This window comes from Oratosquilla oratoria, chromosome 44, assembly GCF_046742065.1.
Source record: "Oratosquilla oratoria isolate Oo_2021 chromosome 44, ASM4674206v1, whole genome shotgun sequence".
NCBI classification, from domain to species: domain Eukaryota; kingdom Metazoa; phylum Arthropoda; class Malacostraca; order Stomatopoda; family Squillidae; genus Oratosquilla; species Oratosquilla oratoria.
Window position 1 is genome coordinate 6,331,835 of NC_134820.1, and position 20,745 is coordinate 6,352,579.

The 20,745-nt window shown below is 39.8% G+C and overlaps 1 protein-coding gene across 2 annotated transcripts in view; it reads right to left on the reverse strand.

The window, feature by feature from the left end:
* Positions 1 to 1,973: 1,973 nt before the first annotated feature.
* The window catches only part of SPoCk (secretory pathway calcium atpase), a 116,119-nt gene continuing 97,347 nt past the window's right edge, over positions 1,974 to 20,745 (reverse strand). For both annotated transcript variants that reach the window (XM_076180598.1, XM_076180599.1), the window contains 3 exons: positions 18,205 to 18,346; positions 16,677 to 16,861; positions 1,974 to 12,861 (listed from right to left, as the gene is read on the reverse strand). In XM_076180598.1, the coding sequence (XP_076036713.1) occupies positions 12,483 to 12,861; positions 16,677 to 16,861; positions 18,205 to 18,346 (706 nt within the window). In that variant the 3' untranslated portion in view covers positions 1,974 to 12,482. The remainder of the gene's footprint in view (positions 12,862 to 16,676; positions 16,862 to 18,204; positions 18,347 to 20,745) is intronic.

Sequence of the window (20,745 nt, forward strand, 5' to 3'; positions counted from 1 at the left end):
GATGAGGGGAGGGGATGAATGGGTTTGTGGGTAAGTGTTGTGATGGACTGGAGAAGGTAGGGGTCTGTACAAGATGTTCTTGTTTTTTTTTTCAGGTGGAAGGATTGCGAGTGTTGAGGTGGGTGAGGGAAGGATGAATGGGTTTGTGGGCAAGGGTTTTGATGGACTGGAGGGAGTAAGTGGTTGTGTTGGAGGTTTGTACAGTACTACCTCTCATTAATGGACTAAAAAGGGGGTAACGGTGTCTGTTGATGTGAATAATCTGTTGATTTGGAGTGGTTTTTTGGGTGCCATAGTGATTGCACAGCACTAAACAACAGCATCAAAAACACAGCTAATTAATGTCCATTAATGAGAGGTCAATCCATACTTCAGATAAGTTTATGGGAAGGGGTTGGGTTGCAGGTCCTGTGACACTCCTGAAAGGGATGTAGGTGTTTATGTGGAAGGTTGTTGTATCATATGGGTCATCTCTCTTGGTGTGGTTCTTGATTAGAATTATTTGGGGGAAGGTTCATCTGTAGTGCTTCTGCATATGTGACACCTGGTTTGATCCTGGATTGTACTCATCTTTAGGCTTCTCCAAAACTAATGCATTCCAAGTTTCTAACACAGAGGACCTTTTCAAATTGTTATACTGTGCAGTCTGACGATGATACAGGGTGATCTTGGTTGTGATTTATACATTTGGCTAGATTTGAGCATGGATTGTTATTAACCCCTTCCATACGATGATGAACAGGCATCATGAGGCATGAGTGGGTATATGAGGGTGCTGGCATTGGCATCTTGAGTACAGTATGTATATTTTGTAGTTGTAGCTGAGTGACCCCCATATTCTGTGAACTGGATTGATCAAGTTTTCTGTAGTTATTAATATTCAGAGTGAAAGAATGAGTAATACAGCAGTGACTTTATATTTTATGTGATGGTATATGGTTTAACGTCACAAACTTTCCCCTATTGGAGGGCTAGAACGGTGCCCTTCACAGAGGACTTTGTAGCGTGGAATTTGATAAAACATGCCTTTGGTTCAACTTTGCCGGTGGCAGGATTCGAACTGCCATCCCCTCAGCCTATGCAGCAAGTAACGACGACGCCCTAACCCGCTCAGCCAGCGAGCTTATATTTTACACCGTGATTAATGTGATGCATCACCAAATCACTACATCTGGTCGATGCTGCCTGCGAGAATTTTATTTGTATTGAAGAGGTTATGGGGTTCCAGAGATCACCATCATCTACTCCCACCATCATCAGAGGACTTACAACTGTTAGTTGGAAGAATGAAGTTAGAGTTATTTACCTAGTTGTATTATATGGGAAGAGAGCTATGCTCGTAGTGACCAGTCTTTGTATCTTTCAGCATCGAGTTTGTTCTCAAATTCTTGAATAGTTTTTACACACACTGTTAGTGGAACAGATGGTGATTAAATATACAGTACTACCTCTCATTAACGGACGTTAATTAGCTGTTTGCCGTGTTTTCGCTGTTTTTGGTGCTGTTGTTTAGTGCGTGCAATCACTATGCCACCCAAAAACCACTCCAAATCAATGGATTATTCACATCAACGGACACCATTACCCCCCTTTTAGTCCGTTAATGAGAGGTAGTACTGTATTGTCAGTTTCAGTCACTTCCTCATTCTCAACAAAACTCAGTGACACCACTTGGAGGTAGTGAAGTAGCACTTTATTTTCCCTCAGCTTGCTTGCAAATCCCATTTCAAGATCATTCCTACCTCCTCATAGATAGGATATAAGATGGAGAGAGGACCACAAGACCTGGAAACAGGATAAGAAAAACCAAATCCCCTTTCCTGATTATAGTCGATACCAGGGTGATTCAAGAGATGAGCAGTAGTTAGTTTTCTTCTACAGAACAAGGTCTAGAGGAAGTCCTGGCTCCCCCTTCAAATAAATCCATACCATCAAGTTTCTTTTAACAAGGAATGAGAAAAAAATATCAGAACCATGTTTTTTCAGACTGATTTATATGAATAATGTTAAATGATATTCCTTCCGAAGAAAGAAGTGTGCTGAAAAATTGAAAATGGCACTGAGATAATTGTGGTAAAAGGACCTTTGAGAATTTTATAAACACATGAAACTTTAATTTTCATGGACTACTATTATTCTATGAAGTATTCTGATGATGAATGTGACAATCTACATTATTACAATGTGTTTCATTACAATAAAATGTGCATTAGTTACATGTCTTTGACAATCTACATGGAAACATTCATAGTAGTGGCTTAAAGAGAGTGAAAAAAATATATTACACAAATTCACTATGGAGACAGCAACAGTGGACAAAAATAGACAAATTACATTTTCCACTAAAACCTTTCCCATCATCTCAGGAAATGGGCCTTGCACAATTCCAGTCACTCTCCCAGCTTAAATCTAAATATAGTTATATTCACATAATAAAAGTATTAATACTTGGACATCATTGAAGAATCATCCCCTACAGAAACATGATCACTCCAGCAGGTTGGGCTTTGTAAATACCCAGTCAAATACAAACTGTTCAGAATTTACTGTTGTGCTTACAAGAGCAGCTTAGACAGACAAACTCAGACATAAGTGGCTGAGCACTGGCCCTCTCTGAAGTAAATCCCTCCATCAAAACCACTATGAATAATAACTCAATGATGTTTTATACTCTCAAAATTGCTCTTTCAAAACTAATTTCATGGACAAAATTCTTTTACACCCCAACCTTTTGCACATATTGGATCCATTTCTCTTGATTTCTCTCTCTCTTTTTTTTTCCATTACTGAAAAAGAAGTTATAGATGGAGAGAACAGGTTGAATTCTTAAATGAAAATCTGGATCCTAAAACAGCAAACTATCATCACGGACAGCTGCACTCTCAAGAGGTAAAATGCTTCATAACTGTTAATGGAGTTTCAGAGCCTAGCACTTGGGTATTCACAAATACAGCTCAAGGTGTTCAAGAGCAACTGTTGCATATTTGAAAATGTTAACTACTGTAGGATTCACAACTCTTCAGATTCAGTCCACAACTGATCAAGTAAAATGATTTTGTCATGGTACTGTACTTCATTTCCATTGTCATTCACATCAAAGTAGTGTTAAGACCCTTTATAATCATCACTAAGCAGTTAGAGTATGACTCTACAAAGCACAAGCAGAGGCAAAATTAAGAAAGATGTAAATTTTTTTGCAAATGCTTAAGAATTATCTACCTACAATTAAAGGAGTCAGCACTGAAAATTTTTCTTTTTCAAAGGTACCTTAAACTTTTTACCGAGAATAAAGTCTCATGTCACACTTCTGCAGATGCACAAATCCTAGGTGACAGCAGGATTTTATAAAAGCCACTTTATATACTAAAATGTCCTGATCTAGTGTTCAAATTTTATATCATTCTCAATACTGGAAGAAAAGGAAAAATAACTCCATAAAAGAAGAAAACATATGGTGTCAACACAAAAGTGGGATCAACAATGGATATATACACGAGGAGGTCCTGCTAAATAGAGTTTAGGGAGAAACATCTCCCTGCCACCTATTTAGAACCTTCCAACACCATCAATCAACTTTGTACTTCCTCCACCTTAAAAAAAAAAAAAAAAAAAAAAAAAAAAAAAATTATATATATATATATATATAATGCTGACAACCAGTAACTGTCCCACTCCTTCCACTACTATAAACCATACATTAATACAACATATACAATAGCCCAACATTTCTTTCCAGAGATCTATAGAAGGGCCTAAAGACTGTTGTTGTGGGACTGCAGGTTTCCTATCAGAGAAACTTGAAACAAAAATCATTATATACAATCATGGAGACAAGAATGTGGAGACAAGAATGTAAACAATAAGTAAACTTGTGAAGAAGAAGAGGAAGAATTAATAACAATAATTATAATAATAATAATACTGTTGCCTTGAGTTTTCCTAACTAGAAGTTTGCAATCCCACGGCTGATGGCAACGGTCATTGGCTCTCTTATAGATCCCTGGGAAAAAACTCGGACCAACATGTGTTACATTAATGGACAATTTCTTTGTCACTGGCTAAAATTAATAGGAGGAGGGGAACAGTCACTGGTTGTCAGCTCTCCGTGAGTTTAAAAATAGAGGAAATGCAGGTGAACTTATCCATAGCATGAGTGTCACCATGTAGGAAATTGACTGGATTTAAAGATGGCAGGAGGGAAATGACCTTCTCACAGGACCACCTTGTGTAGGCACTTATCATTGGTACTAAAGGAAGAGGTGAGAAATGAGGAGTGGAAGAGGGAAGAAAAGAGGAAGTGGAGGAGAAGGAGAATAAGAAGCGTTGTAGGAAAAGATATGCTGACAAGATATTGCAGTGACTGATAAATATGAGTATTTAGCTAAATAAATAAGGGGGTAAATGTGACAATTATGGACCAGGATAAAATATATAGTATGAGAGATGTGAAGAGCATTGCAGAAGCTTGCAGAGAAGTATGAAGTGAAAAGCAAGTGCTTGAAGACAGTAAAGAGTATGTACAAATGAGGTGAGGTATGTATGAAATTATGAGGCGAGATGAGAGAATAGTAGGACTCAGTCTCAGATATATAATGTCACCATTTATGTTCAACATAACAACGAATAGTTCTGAAAGAAATGGGTCTTATTTGGGGATAACTTTTGAAAAACGGAAACTAATTACATTTAATTTCCAGATAACAAGATTATGGTGGTGGACAGTGAAGAAGAGTTGCAGTAACAAGTTAACACCTTCAGGTAGATATGTCAAAACATAAAAACTATGTAAATGTCAACAAAGGTTAATGAAAATAATAATAATGGGAGCCTCATAATTATCACCAAGGCCCTCTTACTATCAAGAAATTAGATTTCTTGAGGTATTAGTTCACCATTTTCTTGTGTAAGAAACATGATCAATTCCAGTCTTTCAGCTACACCATAAAAATCTGTGTACTAAGGGTGGCCTGGAGTCAGTCTTTAGGGGCTACAGCTCTGCATCATTAATAATTAACACTCCACATAATGACTAATAATAATTATTCATAACTTCTTAACACCTATCTCTGTCTATTTATGATTGCAGTACCAAAAATAGCATGCATTTAAGTACAAAAACTTTAAATGTGAAAAAACTATATATATCCATTTTATATATATATATCTCATCACCTCAATTTGTTATTCTCTGTTAGGGAAGTTAGCCCCTTTATAAGAAAACTCCAGTGCCACACCTACTGTATACAGATAGGCTAGAACACACGAAAAATTCTAATAACCTGATAACATGGGTTTGATTAGATCTAGTGCTTTGTTCATTTCAATAGATAATCCTACTAATAAAAATACAAGTTTGATCTAAACCAAATGTGCTAAGCTTCATTTGATAAAGTAGTGATATGGGTCTGGAGGATCTAGATTATGTAGAGCTTGACTGCTCACTTTCTGCTGGAATGTCCTTTACTGGTGTCAGAAAATGCTTAAACTCTGGAGTGATGCATTCACACACACCAACTCCTTCAACAGTCTCTTATGTATTTTGTTCACTTACATACATATACCAAAGGCTCTTTCCCCCTTATAAGGGAGGTAGCAAAAAAGAAAGGCATACAATCCACTCCCACCCATTCTATCCCCATATACTCCACTCCCATCCACCCCCTTCCCTCCCTCTTATCTTGGCTCCTCCTGAATGATGGGTCATCCCTGCATCTCACCCACTGCCCTGGGTCAGGAGCAGTGTCGCAAGACACAGCACATCCACAGCAAGACTACTTCATTAAATCGATGAACCCCCCTCTCTTTCCCCACATGCAGAAATGGAGAAGACAGGGGAAAAATCCCTTCAGGCTGTATCAATTTATCTTTCACACATACTCCCTCACCCCCCATCCACTCCCCCTCATGCATCACAGCATCATCCAAACACACCATTCTCTATTCACCCCTATTTCCTGTCCTCTCCTCTCCTTCCTCAACAGACATTCCCCACTTTCCCAATGCCCCTTTTACCCCATCCATCCATCCTAGGTTGCCCCCTCATGTTCCCTCCTTCCACATATCTTTTACTAATCTTTCTTCACTCATTCTTTCCTTGTGTCCAAACCATCCCAATACTCTTTCATCAACACTATCTTCCAACTCTTTTTCCACCCCCATTCTCCTCCTTACCTCCTTGTCTCTCACTCTATCCAGCCTAGTAACCCTTATCACATACACATACATACATATACCAAGGCTTTTTCCCCCTTCCAAGGGAGGTAGCCAAAAAGGGAAAGGCATAAAAACACTCCCACCCATTTCATCCCTAAATACACTCCACACCCCTCCCACCCTTCCTCTCATCTGAGCACCTCCTGGATGACGGGTCATCCCTGCACCCTGCCCACCGCCCTGGGTCAGAAGCAGTGTCGCAAGACACAGTACATCCACAGCGAGGCCGCTTCATTTAATTGGCGACCCCCCCTCTCCGTCCCCCTTTGCATATAAGGCGAGGACGGGGAGAAATCCCTTCGGGCTGCGTCAAAATTTACTCACACATACTACCCCACCCCCCACTTCCCCGCCCATTCCTCCTCATGCAGTCACAACATCATCCATATACAACCATTCTCCACTCACCTCTGTCTTCCGTCCTCTCCCTTCCTTCCTCAACAGACATCTATCACACTAATGTTAAATAATATAACACAGCTAAGGGATGAAATCCTGGCCAAAGGGATTTATTCAGTCTCAATTAACCCTTTAATGTGGTATGCATTACATATTTTGTTCTGGTAAATCCCAAACAGTCTCATTCAGTTGGGGGAAGGGTCCCCAGCTAAAGGAGTTACAGTGAGACCTCTCATTAACGGATGTTAATTAGCTGTGTTTGTTGTGTTTTTGTTGTGTTTTTGGTGTTTTGGAGTGTTTTTTTGGGTGGCATAGTGATTGCATGCACTAAAGAACGGCACCAAAAACACAGCTACTTAATGTCCGTTAATGAGAGGTCTCACTGTAAATGGCCTAAAAGTTATCAGTGACAATGGGTGATCTGCTGATACAATCATTGTGTTCCATGGAACCAAGAATGGGTAATTGCAAGTGGTGGTCCTGCAAGACAGAACCTCAGAGAATCGTCTGTTGTCCATCTTCAAAACCTATCAACACACCTCGCCTCCATCTGAAGGTATAGCCCTGTGGGGACTGACAATCAATCTCTGGACCCAGTTACAAAGTTCAACTGTATTTCCTCCAACAAAGAGCCGACAACTAATAACTGTTCTCTTGCTCACACTACTGTAAGAGGGTGACATTCCTCTACATTTTCATATAAGAAGAGCTGACAACCAGCAACTGTTCCCTTCCTCCTACTATCATAAGCAGGTGACATAGAAGTCCTACACTAATACAACACAGACAAGTCCAACATTTCTTCCCAGGGAGATTTATGGGAGGGGCCAAGGACCATTACCAGTCACTGTTGGATTTGTGGGTTTCCAGTCAGTAAAACTTGAAAATAATTATCATTATTATTTTCTTTTGTTTAGTGGGATGGGATACAATACATGCACTAATTTGTGCAACATCAATACAGATATGGTATTTATGATAAACTTCAATATACATGACCCATACAGACAGTGAAGTAGGTCACCAAAACTATGCTGAGAACACAATAAAAGTACATTATCAAATCTCACTGCAAGGCAAACAACAATGTTGCACATCACTCACCCGGTGAATAGCAACTGTCTGCAAAACAGTTCAAATACATCATTTGTTGCCTTGTAAGCTCATTCATTGCAGTATAGCCATTACCACTAACACAGTAAGAGCAGAACACTACACTACCCTCAACTTTAAGACAGTAGCGTCATATGATGTGGGATGGATAACAAAGCACAATTTTGACACTGGCATGCAGTGTATGTAGCTCAGAACATTGGTAGGGTCACATCTACATCAACAAAGGTGTTCTGTGTCTTGGGGTCATGATGCTGAACTTTACTCTGGCTGCCTCTATGCTACCACACATTTTTGCAATTGAATGGTCACGTATCTTTATTGATGGGTTTAGATAACACACTACTGATGAAAGGCTCTACATGATATGTAACATGACAGATACCGCACTAGGTTCATACCACCTAAATTGCATGTGATGGCACAGTAGAGCCACATCTGATGTGAACATATGCAGACTTCTTCAAATTAGTACTTCCCTTGCACATATTCACCTGTTTGAAACTTTAAGAAAGGAAAACACATAGGAATGAACTTTTACAGCTCTAAAAGTTTTAAGGCTTTACCCTTGGTCAATGAACTTAAGAGAAACTAAAAGAATATATCTCCATATATGTTGACAATTATAAAATATTTCATGAACATTCATACACCCAACTTCCTTGAATCTTTTGCCATTTCATTCTTCAGCTACCAGTTTTTACAGAAACAATAACCTAAGCTCTATGTCTAAAGTGTCTCAGTGGATGGTGGAAAATATCCAAAGATATTTAAAATATGCAATAGCTACCTTTAGGCCCGACAGTCAACCTTGTGCCTCCTACATGGACACTAGATATCCAGTTTAGTCTTTTAAATAGATGCCATGCCCAAATTTTTATATAACTATGGTTAGCTGGCTATCACATCTTAATAAATTGCTTTAGTTTTAATTTAAGAGTTCTTGACTGCCAGATCACACCCCCACTTTGGTGGGGTTGATGTCAAGTTCTGATGAACAATGGAACAATTGTTACTTTGTAACAGTGAAACACCTTTTACAAATCCAATTACAACTATCTTTTTCATCTGGTCAGCTGTCACCCAAAAATGCAAGGTGGCTATAAAATGTGTGAGGAAAATCCTCACCCCCTTTCATATGACCCTTCATTACTACCTTCACTCCCATCTCAAGTTTGCACTGTAGCACTTTCCCAGTATGATTAGTCAGAACCTAGACTAGGTAGACTTAAGGTATACTTTATAAAATAAGAAGAAAATCAAAAGTTAGCTAGAAAAATAGTCTCATACTTTCATTTTTCTTCTAGAAAAGTTAATATACATAAGTATATTTCTAAATGTCTGTAATTCATAGCAATCTTTTAAAAACATGGGGTATACTTGCAAGTCTTGAGATGTTAATCCATGCACTGTGATGAATTATGTGAGAATGAACTCAGAATCAACAAAACCTACACAATACTTATGTTTTTAATCCACATCTGATGTTCTTTTATAAGGTCATGTTGAAAAAGGCTGACTAAAAAAAAAATCAAAGAGGGAGACATTTGCATGGAAATACCACTCAAAGCATTATACTCGTACTCTTGTAGGTATAGTATCTGTCTTCAAGTATATAGAAGATGCAGTCTGATCCAGACTTATATTCGATGTAAGCTGCTTCAGTAGGCAAGTTATACATTCATCTCCATGCATTTCAATTAGTCAATCAATCTCATTCTTTCTTGCATTTTTGTCCCATAACACATTACAACTTGATTTGAGATTTTTTTCTTTTAAGGAAATCCATTTACCATTTTCAGAGTATTAAATGGAACAATTCTAGAAACCAGTATTTCTCCACAAACACAGCACAACAAAACAATGGAGGAATTTGGAAGTTAGTAATGAACTGGCTTATTTAACAAATACAAAACCCAATTTAACAACAACTTTGTCATTTACTAACTACATCTGTATCATGCTATGTGGAGCTGCATCATGTGGTTATACATGACTGTATAAAAAGACTATCGTGCTACTACAGTACAAGGAGAATTGCCAGGTAGGTGAGGAGGAAGTGGATACTATACACAAATATTTATACATGGGAGATGCTGGAAAAAAATTATACTTTCATCCTATGTCACTGACCAGTACAAATTTATGTTGTACAAGGCAAACTTGGAGCAACAAATAAATGGATAACAATGCTTATGACAAAATGAATGGTGGATGTTTTATGCAAAAGTTTTTCTAAAGATGATTATCTTAACAATGGATGTAAATACTGTATTTCATGTTTCACTGTTGTCTTTATATTTTGATATCCAATAACACAACGATGATGGATAGATAAAACATGATTTATTTACAACTTCTTTGTGCCAATATTAACATCGACATTGTTTATATTTTGCTATAAATATACCCTGTTGTGTCTTTTCTGTATATATGTACCATTTTTGCATGTGTAGTTGTGAATACACCTGATAGTAAAATGCTTATAAATTAAGATTTATCAATGCATTTTCATCTTACCTGTCTCATACCAATTCCTAAAATGGAATGAGAAGAGTGAAGCTTTACATGTTTACATCTGGTGGCCAAAACATTCATCTTTGGAAAAATTAGTGGTTGGAACATCCTGGGCTATCCACAGCTAAAACACAACCAAAGAGTTTTTGATTAAATCAAAACATGGGGTATACATTTCCTAAAAATGGATGCATAATATGATGTTTTGTCATAGATTTGTATTGGAAATATGTAGAGGGGAGTACCATACTGATACAATTATTGAATTCCATGATGTTCAAACGATGATCATCCTTACTATACAAATACCACAGTTCCAGTGGATTCTGCTCAAGCTACTCAGGAAGAGATAACACATTAAATAAGATTCTAGTTTACATTGAACACCTTTAAAGGAGAAAGGTGAGAAAGGTAGGAAAAGAAGGGAAAGAAGAACAAGAAGATAAAGACAGAAGAAAAAGGAAGAGGAGAATAGATCCTTCATTCATGTATAAAATCTAATGAATGAAACCTAACGAGCCCTTTTCTGATAGATATTGCCTCACATTCACACACAAGGAGTGTTGCTATTGTTGCTGTTACTGCTGTTATGGTGGTGGTGATGGTGGTAGTGTAGCTACCAAGGCAGAACTGAAGAGCCTTGCCTCACAAACCCCCAGTAAAACTCTAAGGTCAATTTCCACCCCTATTCCCATTAGAATTAGGAATTCTTTAAGATGGAGCCTCCTTGGAGCTCCTGTCATATAACCAGTACTTGGAATAGCCTCATATTCTCAAGCACCATGGGGTTTGAGGGGCCTCCCACTACATGGGAGAGGGAACGAAGCCTTTCATTTCTACAGCAAATCGCTATTGACCCTAGGTGATGTTGCACACCTAGATGGGACCACACTTCAGTGTGCCTCAAACCTGAAGGGATCAAAGTGCGTTGAGGGAAGAGTTAAATCTTGTTGCCTTCTATGGCTATACCAAAGCACTCACCTTATGTGCTAGTGGTCCATGCAATAGCTGCACTGATGTTGGATGCAATTCACCTAGGTTGCATTCCATACAAAAATGGGATATTGAAGTGTGGTGACAATGTCAAATCCATGGGGGTAGTGACTTAAATTACAACAATAATTATTCTTGTCCTGTGGAGTGGCTGTTATTCATTCCAAACATGGTTAACCCCTATCAGGTGCAAGTACTATACTGGTCTCCTGAAATGCACTATACCCCTAAGAAGGGCAATGCTCACCTGCTCATCAGTAAATACAACAAGACAGTATCCCACCAGTTTGGTTGTACCTACATGTACAATACCATTTGTATGGTGGCACCAGCATTATCTGCATGATGGCAGTTACTTTAACAAATGTCTACTAAACAAGAGGCACACAGATGTAAGGTCAAATACACTCCCAGTCCTACAAACTAAGTTAAAATTTTTGTTGTGTGGGTGGATATGAACAAGAGAATGATCCTGGTTGATCTAATGCATACTTACAGGCAGTCCATCCTAATTGTGTTAGTTTAGCATCTAATATACCATGGTGGGCATAAAACCATACACATTCAGGGAAAGCTACCTGTACTGAGGGAACAGATAATAACAGACTCTAGAGAGTATAAGACTATTAAACGTCTCTACTATATCTGTGGGTAAATTGTCAGTATTACTTTGTTCTCCCACTGAGTAAAAACTTAGGTTAAGTCAAGTCACATGCAAACTCAGTTACTAAAACAAGTTAACAAATACATCATCTTTCATTCTAAAACTTACAAAAAAGAAAAGAAAAAATTAAATTACAAAAAAAAAAAAAAAAAAAAAATCTCCACACCTGTCTCTGCCTATTACTCATGAATACTTGTATTGCACTGGTTGCAATGCAACTTTGATCACAGTTTATAAAATATATGGCATTGCTGACTGATCACCTACACTAGTTCTTTCTGCCAGCTACCAAATGTTATTCATCTCCGTTATAGTGTGCTATTTATTCCAATTTTCGAACTTTTGTAACTTTCAGCAGCTGAACAAGTCATAGTTCTTAACATATTTTACAGCACATCTTGTCTAGGATATGCAAAACAAAGACATCCTATTTTCCAATGACAACCTGTGTAAAAGCTGCAAGATTTCTTTACAGATAACATGACAATGTCCCTTCACTGGACCATGTGCAGCCCACTATCAAGAGTTCTATGTTTTTCACTATCCGAGTAAGAGGTTATGAATAATGCCTCTTGAAGGTCTGCTATACAGCATACATTCCCTCAGATTTACTGCTCTTGGAAGAATGCTTGATTCCCTTCTGATGGCGTTCCACAAACTTCCTCAATTCTGACACAATCAGAACAGAGGAAGTCAAACACACCAGGTAAATCCAGTCTGAGAAATTAAGTCCATTTGTCTGGAAAATCCACTGAAGGAAAGGCAGGTAGACCACAGCCATAAGGCAACCTAGGGTAGCTGTTAGGGCAATAAAGAGGTACCAGTTGGTGGTCAAACCAATATCCAAGACTGACTTGACACTGGAGCGACAGGACATTGCATTAAACATGTCAAACAGGACGAAGCACGAGAAAGTCATGGTAGTGTCCCTTGCTGTTACGATGCCATCACTCATTTCAGATCTGGAAAGGGAGAAAGAAAATACGAATATCTGAAGTATCCATCCAAGATGTACAAATAATGTACTACTCTTCAAATAAAAAACACAACAGTGCAAGAGGCCATGAGCTCCTTTTGCAAACACAATTACTTCTATCATCTCTTTGAATGAAGAGGAAAAGGAGGAGGAGTACAGAAAGAAGCTGAGGGAGGAGTGGGAAGGAGTAAAGGGTAGAGTAGAGGTAGGTGTGGAGGAGGAATGGGGATGGTTCAAGGAGGGAGTCATAAAGTGTGCAAGGATGGTGTGTGGAACAAGAAGGACAGGGGGAAATAGAAGAAAGGGTAGTGAATGGTGGGATGAGGAAACAAAGAAGGTTGTAGAAGAGAAGAAGCGAGCTTTCACAGATTGGTTACAAAATAGGACGAGGGAGTCATATGAGAGGTACAAAGAAAAGAAAAGAGAAGTAAAGCAAAAGGTAAAGGTTGCAAAGAGGAGAGCAGATGTGAAATGGGGTAAGAGTTTGACAGAAAATTTTGAAAGTAATAAAAAGATGTTTTGGAAAGAAATTAAGAGAGGAAGAGGAGGCGAATCAAGTAGAGAAGAAAAGGTAAAAGGTGCAGATGGAGAGATGATAATGGAAGAGAAGGCAGTAAGGGGAAGATGGGCAGAATATTTTAGGGAGTTGCTAAATGTGAAGGAGGATAGGGAGGGAAAGATAGCTGCAGTGGGAAGTGCGAAGAAAATGAGTGATGAGTGAGGAGAATGGAGGAGAAATAAGGAAGGATGAGGTGAAGGCAGTTGTTAAGATGATGAAAGCAGGTAAGGCACCTGGTCTGGATGGATGCCATGCGGAATGTCTGAAAAAGGGAGGTACAGTGATGGTGGACTGGTTGGTGAGGTTATTTAATATTTGCTGGAGAGAGGGTAGAGTGCCGGAGGACTGGAGGAGTGCCTGTATAGTTCCTCTTTACAAGGGAAAAGGGGACAAGTGTGAATGTAGTAGTTTCAGAGGGATTAGCTTGTTAAGTATAGTTGGGAAGGGTTATGGGAGGATCTTGATTGAGAGGATTAGGAGAGGAACAGAAGGAGTAATTGGTAAGGAACAGTGTGGATTTAGGACAGGTAGAGGTTGTGTAGATCGGATCTTTGTGGTAAGACAGATATGTGAGAAAGCTATAGGAAAGGGGAAGGATGTTTTTTGGGCTTTTATGGATCTGTTAAAGGCTTATGATAGGGTAGACAGAAAGGAACTGTGGGAGGTTATGCAGATATACGGGATAGGAGGAAAGCTTCTGGGAGCTGTCAAGAGTTTTTATGAGAGTAATAGAGCTTGTGTCAGGATTGGAAATGGAGAGAGAGAGTGGTTCGAGGTAAAGGTGGGACTTTGCCAAGGATGCGTTATGTCACCCTGGCTGTTCAACTTATACATGGATGGGGTGGTGCGAGAGGTAAATGCAAGGGTAGTGGGTCAGGGATTGGAGATGGTTAAGGAAAATGGAGAAAAGTGGGAGGTGAGCCAGCTGTTGTTTGCGGACGACACTGCGCTTGTGGCAGGATCGGAGGAGGGATTGAGGAAGTTGGTGGCAGAGTTTGGGAGAGTATGTGATAGAAGAAAGCTAAAGATAAATGTGGGTAAAAGTAAGGTGATGAGATATACAAGGGGTGAAAGTGGCAGTAGACTGGAAGTGAGCATTAAGGCAGAGCGACTGGAGGAAGTGGATAGTTTTAGATACTTGGGTGCAAATGTGGCAGGGAAAGGTGGAGTGAAAGTGGAGGTAGAATGTAGATTGAGAGAAGCGAGTAAATACCTTGGTGGATTAAAGAGTGTAATGAGGAATAGACATTTGGGAATGGATGCTAAGAGGAGACTGTATGAAGGAGTGATTGTGCCAACAGCACTGTATGGGGCAGAAACATGGAACATAAGAGAAGAAGAGAGAAGGAGTTTGAACGTGTTTGAGATGAGGTGTCTGAGAAGTATGATGGGGGTTACTAGGCTAGAGTGAGAAATGAGGAGGTGAGGAGGAGAACAGGGGTGGAAAAGGAGCTGGGAGATAGGGTTGATGAAAGAATATTAGGATGGTTTGGACACATGGAAAGAATGAGTGAAGAAAGACTAGTAAAAGAGGTATGGAAGGCAGATGTGGAGGGAGTGAACATGAGGGGACGTCCTAGGATGAGGTGGATGGATGGGGTGAAGTTGGCTTTGGGGAAGAGGGGAATGTCTGTTGAGGAAGGACGGGAGAGGACAGAAGACAGGGGTGAATGGAGAATGGTTATATATGGATGATGATGTGATTGCATGAGGTGGAATGGGCGGGGGGGATGGGGGGTGAGGTAGTATGTGTGAGCAAAATTTGACGCAGCCCGAAGGGATTTCTCCCCGTCCTCTCATTTTATGCAATGGGGGGACGGAGAGGGGGGGGTCGCTGATTTAATGAGTCGGCCTTGCTGTGGATGTGCTGTGTCTTGCGACACTGCTTCTGACCCAGGGCAGTGGACAAGGTGCAGGGATGACCCGTCATTTAGGAGGTGCTAAGATAAGAGGGAGGGTGGAGGGATGTGGAGTGTATTCAGGGATGGAATGGGTGGGAATGATTTTATGCCTTTTTCTTTTTGGCTACCCCCCTTGTAAGGGGGAAAAAGCCTTGGTATATGTATGTATCTTACAATAAAACTAGTATAACTTTCCATATTACTAATACAGGTAAACGTCGACTTACGATGGCATTAGGTTTCGATAGAGCCATCGTAAGACGATCTCATCGTAAGTCGATCCCCACTCTGTTCCGTGGTCACTGTACCTAGCCTACCTGTATATTAACCACCAGAGATACTGAATATAGCCTATTAAACATGTACAGTAGTTTATTTAATTATTTTTATCCTTTTTACCATATTCAAACACTATAATATGTATTTTCAGTACGGAACTTAAATCTCGCGGGCAGCAGCCAATGCCAGCCGTACAACGTGACGTAATAATACTCGCATCATAAAATATAGTCACCGCTTATATCGATCGTTCGCTCTTTCACCCGCGAATTTTGAAAACCACAGAGAATGGGATTCAGGGCACATTTGAGAGAATGTAAAAACACAGGGGCGACTACAATAAATATAATCAAGACGCCGATATGGCAGCGTCGCGAATCCACTTGCTCCTCATGACGCCTACGTGTGCGGCACCGTATGGAAGGGGTTAAATTATCATGTCGTCGTCGTCGTCGTCGTCATCGTAAAGTCGAACAATCGTAAGTCGCGGCCATCGTAAGTCGACGTTTACCTGTATATACTTGAACCTAGTAATCATGGTCTCTTGATATATTGGATATTTGGATATCATCAGACAGGTGAACTTGTCTTTCATTATGATCAATCACGTCCACTGTACAACAAAACTTGTCTGAATGCTTAAAGACATACAGACATTTTACAATTATAATGGACCTTGTCTGGATGGGTGATAAAAATTCGTTTGGATGCTTCAAAGATACATATATATACCAATAAAAATGGGTGTCAGTTTTGATTTGGGCACCCAAAAATGGGCCTTTGGTATGTATGTATTATGTATGTATGTATGTATGTATGTATCATTTTCCACTAAAATATATGTGGCTTAGTGTTAAATGGTTAACAAGTAATTATTGAACATATACCAAGGCTTTTTCCCCTTTACAAGGGAGGTATCCAAAAAGGAAAAGGCATAAAATCATTCCCACCCATTCCATCCCTGAATACACTCCACACCCCTCCACCCTCCCTCTAGCAAAAAGCAAAAGCAAGTAATTATAAGAAATAGAACATAAGTGAAGACATTAAACTATTATTTACCTGAAGACCCACAAGGTACCACATATAATGACTCCAGCAGAGATAAGGCAGTTGCGGATAAGCTGTGGAGAGATGATATTCTTGGAAGTGTCTCTTGGCGGCTGGTGCTTCACATCCTGATCAATTGGTTCCATACCAAGTGTCAATGCTGGGGGACCATCCATTATCACATTTATCAACAGGATCTAGAATTAATCAAAAGAGCAGGACTCCAATTAATATTAAAGTATGATTTAATCTTTCAGATTGGTGACAGTATGATTTTTTTCTGGCTAATATTAGGGAATGTTGTAGCCAAAAGACATACAAGCACAAGATAGACAACACAAATGATGATATATGTCCAATGTCATATCCCCACCCCCCAGACTGTGCTTTCCTGGACTTACAAAAGGTGTTTGATAAAGTACCACACAAAAGATTATTAAGAAAACTTGAAACAACAGGAGGTATACAAGGAGAACTATTGAAATGGATGGAGGATTTCTTGCATGGAAGAAGAATGAGTGGTGCTCAGAGATAAAAATTCTACTTGGGATGAAATGATTAGTAGTGTCCCACAGGGCTCCAATAATATTTGCTATATATGTAAATACATACATACATATACCAAGGCTTTTTTCCCCTTACAAGGGAGGTAGCCAAAAAGGAAAAGGCATAAAATCATTCCCACCCATTCCATCTCTGAATACACTCCACTAACCTCCACCCTCCCTCTCATCTTAGCACCTCCTGGATGACGGGTCATCCCTGCACCTTGTCCACTGCCCTGGGTCAGAAGCAGTGTTACAAGACACAGCACATCCACAGCAAGGCCGCTTCATTAAATCGGTGACCCCCCCCATCTCCGTCCCCCCATTGCATAAAAGGAGAAGACGGGGAGATATATGTAAATGATATGGATAAAGGTATTTACCTAGTTGTATTATACGGGGAGAGAGCTATGCTCATGGTGACCCACTTTGTATCTCTCAGCATAATTTTTTTTCTTAAAATCTTGAATAGTGTTTGCACACACTGTTTTGTTGTCTAATTTGTTCCAAGTATCTATCACTCTGTGTGGGAAGCTGTTCTTTTTCAGATCTCTTCGGTAACTATCCTGTTTTAGTTTCTTTTCGTGTCCTCTTGTTTTACCATTATCCCATATTAACAAGTCATTCTTATCTAAGACTTCCATTCCTTTCATTTCTCACTCTATCCAGTTAAATCAGCAACTCCCCTCTCCGTCCCCTCATGCAGAAAAGGAGATGGGGAGAAATCCTTCGGTTTGTGTCAATTTATTTCTCATGCATACTCCCTCACCCCATGTGTGAGAAATAAATTGATATAGCTAACCTCATTTGTAAATACCGAGAGAAAATATTCATTAAATGCCTTGCTCATTTTTTCCAGTCTCTATCAAGACCTCCACAATGATAAATTATCATCACAATACTACTACAATATCAAGAGGTTAAAAATATTCCACTGAAAAAAAATACAATATATAAAAGAACATCCAAACAAAATTAAAGCCTATGAAACCAACCTGCATAGGATTGAGTGGGCTTGGTAAGCCAAAGAAAGTCGAGAGGGCAATTAGGCTTAAAGCCACAATGCTGGTGCTCACTTGGAACTGCACAAAGTTACTGATGTTGTGGAAGATACTTTTTCCCTCTTCAATAGCAGACCTGGAAAAAAACAAAACAAACAAACAATGAGATATAAAGAGAAAGATATGTATGTGTATATACACATACATACACACAAGGGAAAAGGGGACAAGCGTGAGTGTAGTAGTTTCAGAGGGATCAGTTTGAGTGTAGTTGGGAAGGCTTAAGGAAGGGTTTTGATTAAGAGAATTAGGAGAGGAACAGAGGGAGTAATGGGTGAGGAACAGTGTGGGTTTAGGACAGGTAGGGATTGTGTGGATCATATTTTTGTGGTAAAGCAGATATGTGAGAAAGCTTTAGGAAAAGGTAAGGATGTTTTTTGAGCCTTTGTGGATTTGGAAAAGGCTTATGACAGGGTAGAATGGAAGGCACTGTGGGAGGTATTGCAGATACATGGGATAGGGGGAAAGCTGTTGAAGGCAGTCAAGAGATTTTATGAGTGGTAGAGCTTGTGTTAGAATCAGAAATGGAGAGAATGAGTGGTTTGAGGTAAAGGTGGGACTTCCCCAGGGATGTGTTATGTTGTCTTGGCTTTTCAATTTGTACATGAATGGAGTCGTGCAATGGGTAAATGCAAAGGTAATGGGCTGGGGATTGGAGATGGTTAAAGAAAAGGGAGAAAAATGGGAGATAACTCAGTTGTTGTTTGCTGACAACACTGCTTGTAGCAGGATCAGAGGAGGGATTAAGGAAATTAGTGACAAAGTTTGGGAAGGTGTGCGAAAGGAGGTTGAAAATAACTGCAGGTAAAAGTAAGGTGATGAGAGGTACATGGGGAGAATATGGCAGTAAATTGGAAGTATTATGGGAGAGAAACTGGAGGAAGTGGATAGTTTTAGATACTTGGGTGCAAATGTGGGAAAGGGAGGAATGGAGGTGGAGGTAGAATGTAGATTGAGAGAAGTAAATGCCTTGGGGGATTAAATTTTTTAATGAGAAATAGACATTTGGGAATGGATGTGAAGAGGAGATTGTACGAAGGAGTGATTGTGCCAACAGCAATGTATGGGGCAGAAACATGGAACATAAGAGAGGAAGAGAGAAGGAGTTTGAATGTGTTTGAGATGAGGTGTCTGAGAAGTATGATGGGGGTTACTAGGCTGGATAGAGTGAGAAATGAGGTGGGGAGGAGAGCAGAGATGGAAAGGGAGTTGGGAGATAAGGTTGATGAAAGAGTATTGGGATGGTTTAGACACATGGAAAGACTAGTAAAAGAGGTGTTGAAGGCAGAGGTGGAAGGAGTGAACATGGGGGGGGGGGGTGATCAGGGATGAGATGGATGGATGGGGTAAAAGGGGCATTGAGAATGAGGGGAATGACTGCTGAGGAAGATAGGGGTGAGTGGAGAATGGTTGTGTATGGATGAGGCTGTGATGCATGGGAGTGGGTGGGGGATGGGGGATGAGGGAGTATGTGTGAATGAATTTTGATTCAGCCCAAAGGAATTTCTCCCCGCCTCTTTTTCTGCATGAGGGGACAGAGAGGTGGGGTTGCCGATTAAATGAAGTGGCCTTGCTCTGGATGTGCTGTGTCTTACTACATTGCTTCTGACCTATGACAGTGGGTGAGATGCAGGGATCCATTATCCAGGAGCCAAGTTAAGAGGGAAGGAGAGGGGTGAATGGGAGTGGAGTATGTGGTGATGGAGTGCATGGGAGTATATTTTATGCCTTTATTTTTTGGCTACCTCCCTTGTAAGGGGAAAAAGCCGTTGGTATATGTATATATACACACAACACACATGGATAAAGAAAGGAATGAGCGATGATGAAAAAGTGAGGGAAAAGACAGTAAGAAATGAAAAAAAGACCGCAATGTGTGTGTGTGTGTTTTTTTTTTTTTTGGGGGGGGGGGGGGGTTTAATAATCCAGAGGCTGAAAAAATTGTAGTGGACAGGATGCAGGGATGACCTGTCATCCAGGAAGTGCCAAGATGTGAGGGAGTGTGGAGGGTGAGTGGAGTATGTAAGGGGTGGAATGGGTGGGAGTGGTTTCTGTGCCTTTTTCTTTTTGGCTACTTCCTGTGTAAGGGGGAAAAAAGCCTCTGGTATATGTATATAATAAACAAAAAAGGAGGAGAAAGGAAAAATGAAAAATAACACATGCCAACATAGATGGCATGACTTCAGGATTAAATGAATCGAATGACTATCTGGCAGTAGAGAAACCACATATAATGGGAATTGTGGAGATGAAATTAAAAGGTCCACTACCACCTGATAATGTGGGGCAAGGTTTACAGAACCATTGGATGAAAAATAGAAAGGAGAAACAGGGTGGAGGAATTATGTTTTTTTTTTTTTTTTTTTATACTAAGAAAGGCTTAAATGTGACAAAGATAACAGAAGGATAAAATAATGCAGAATTGATTATGATAAAAGTTGAAAACAGTGATATGAAAAGTAGAAAATTTGTAGT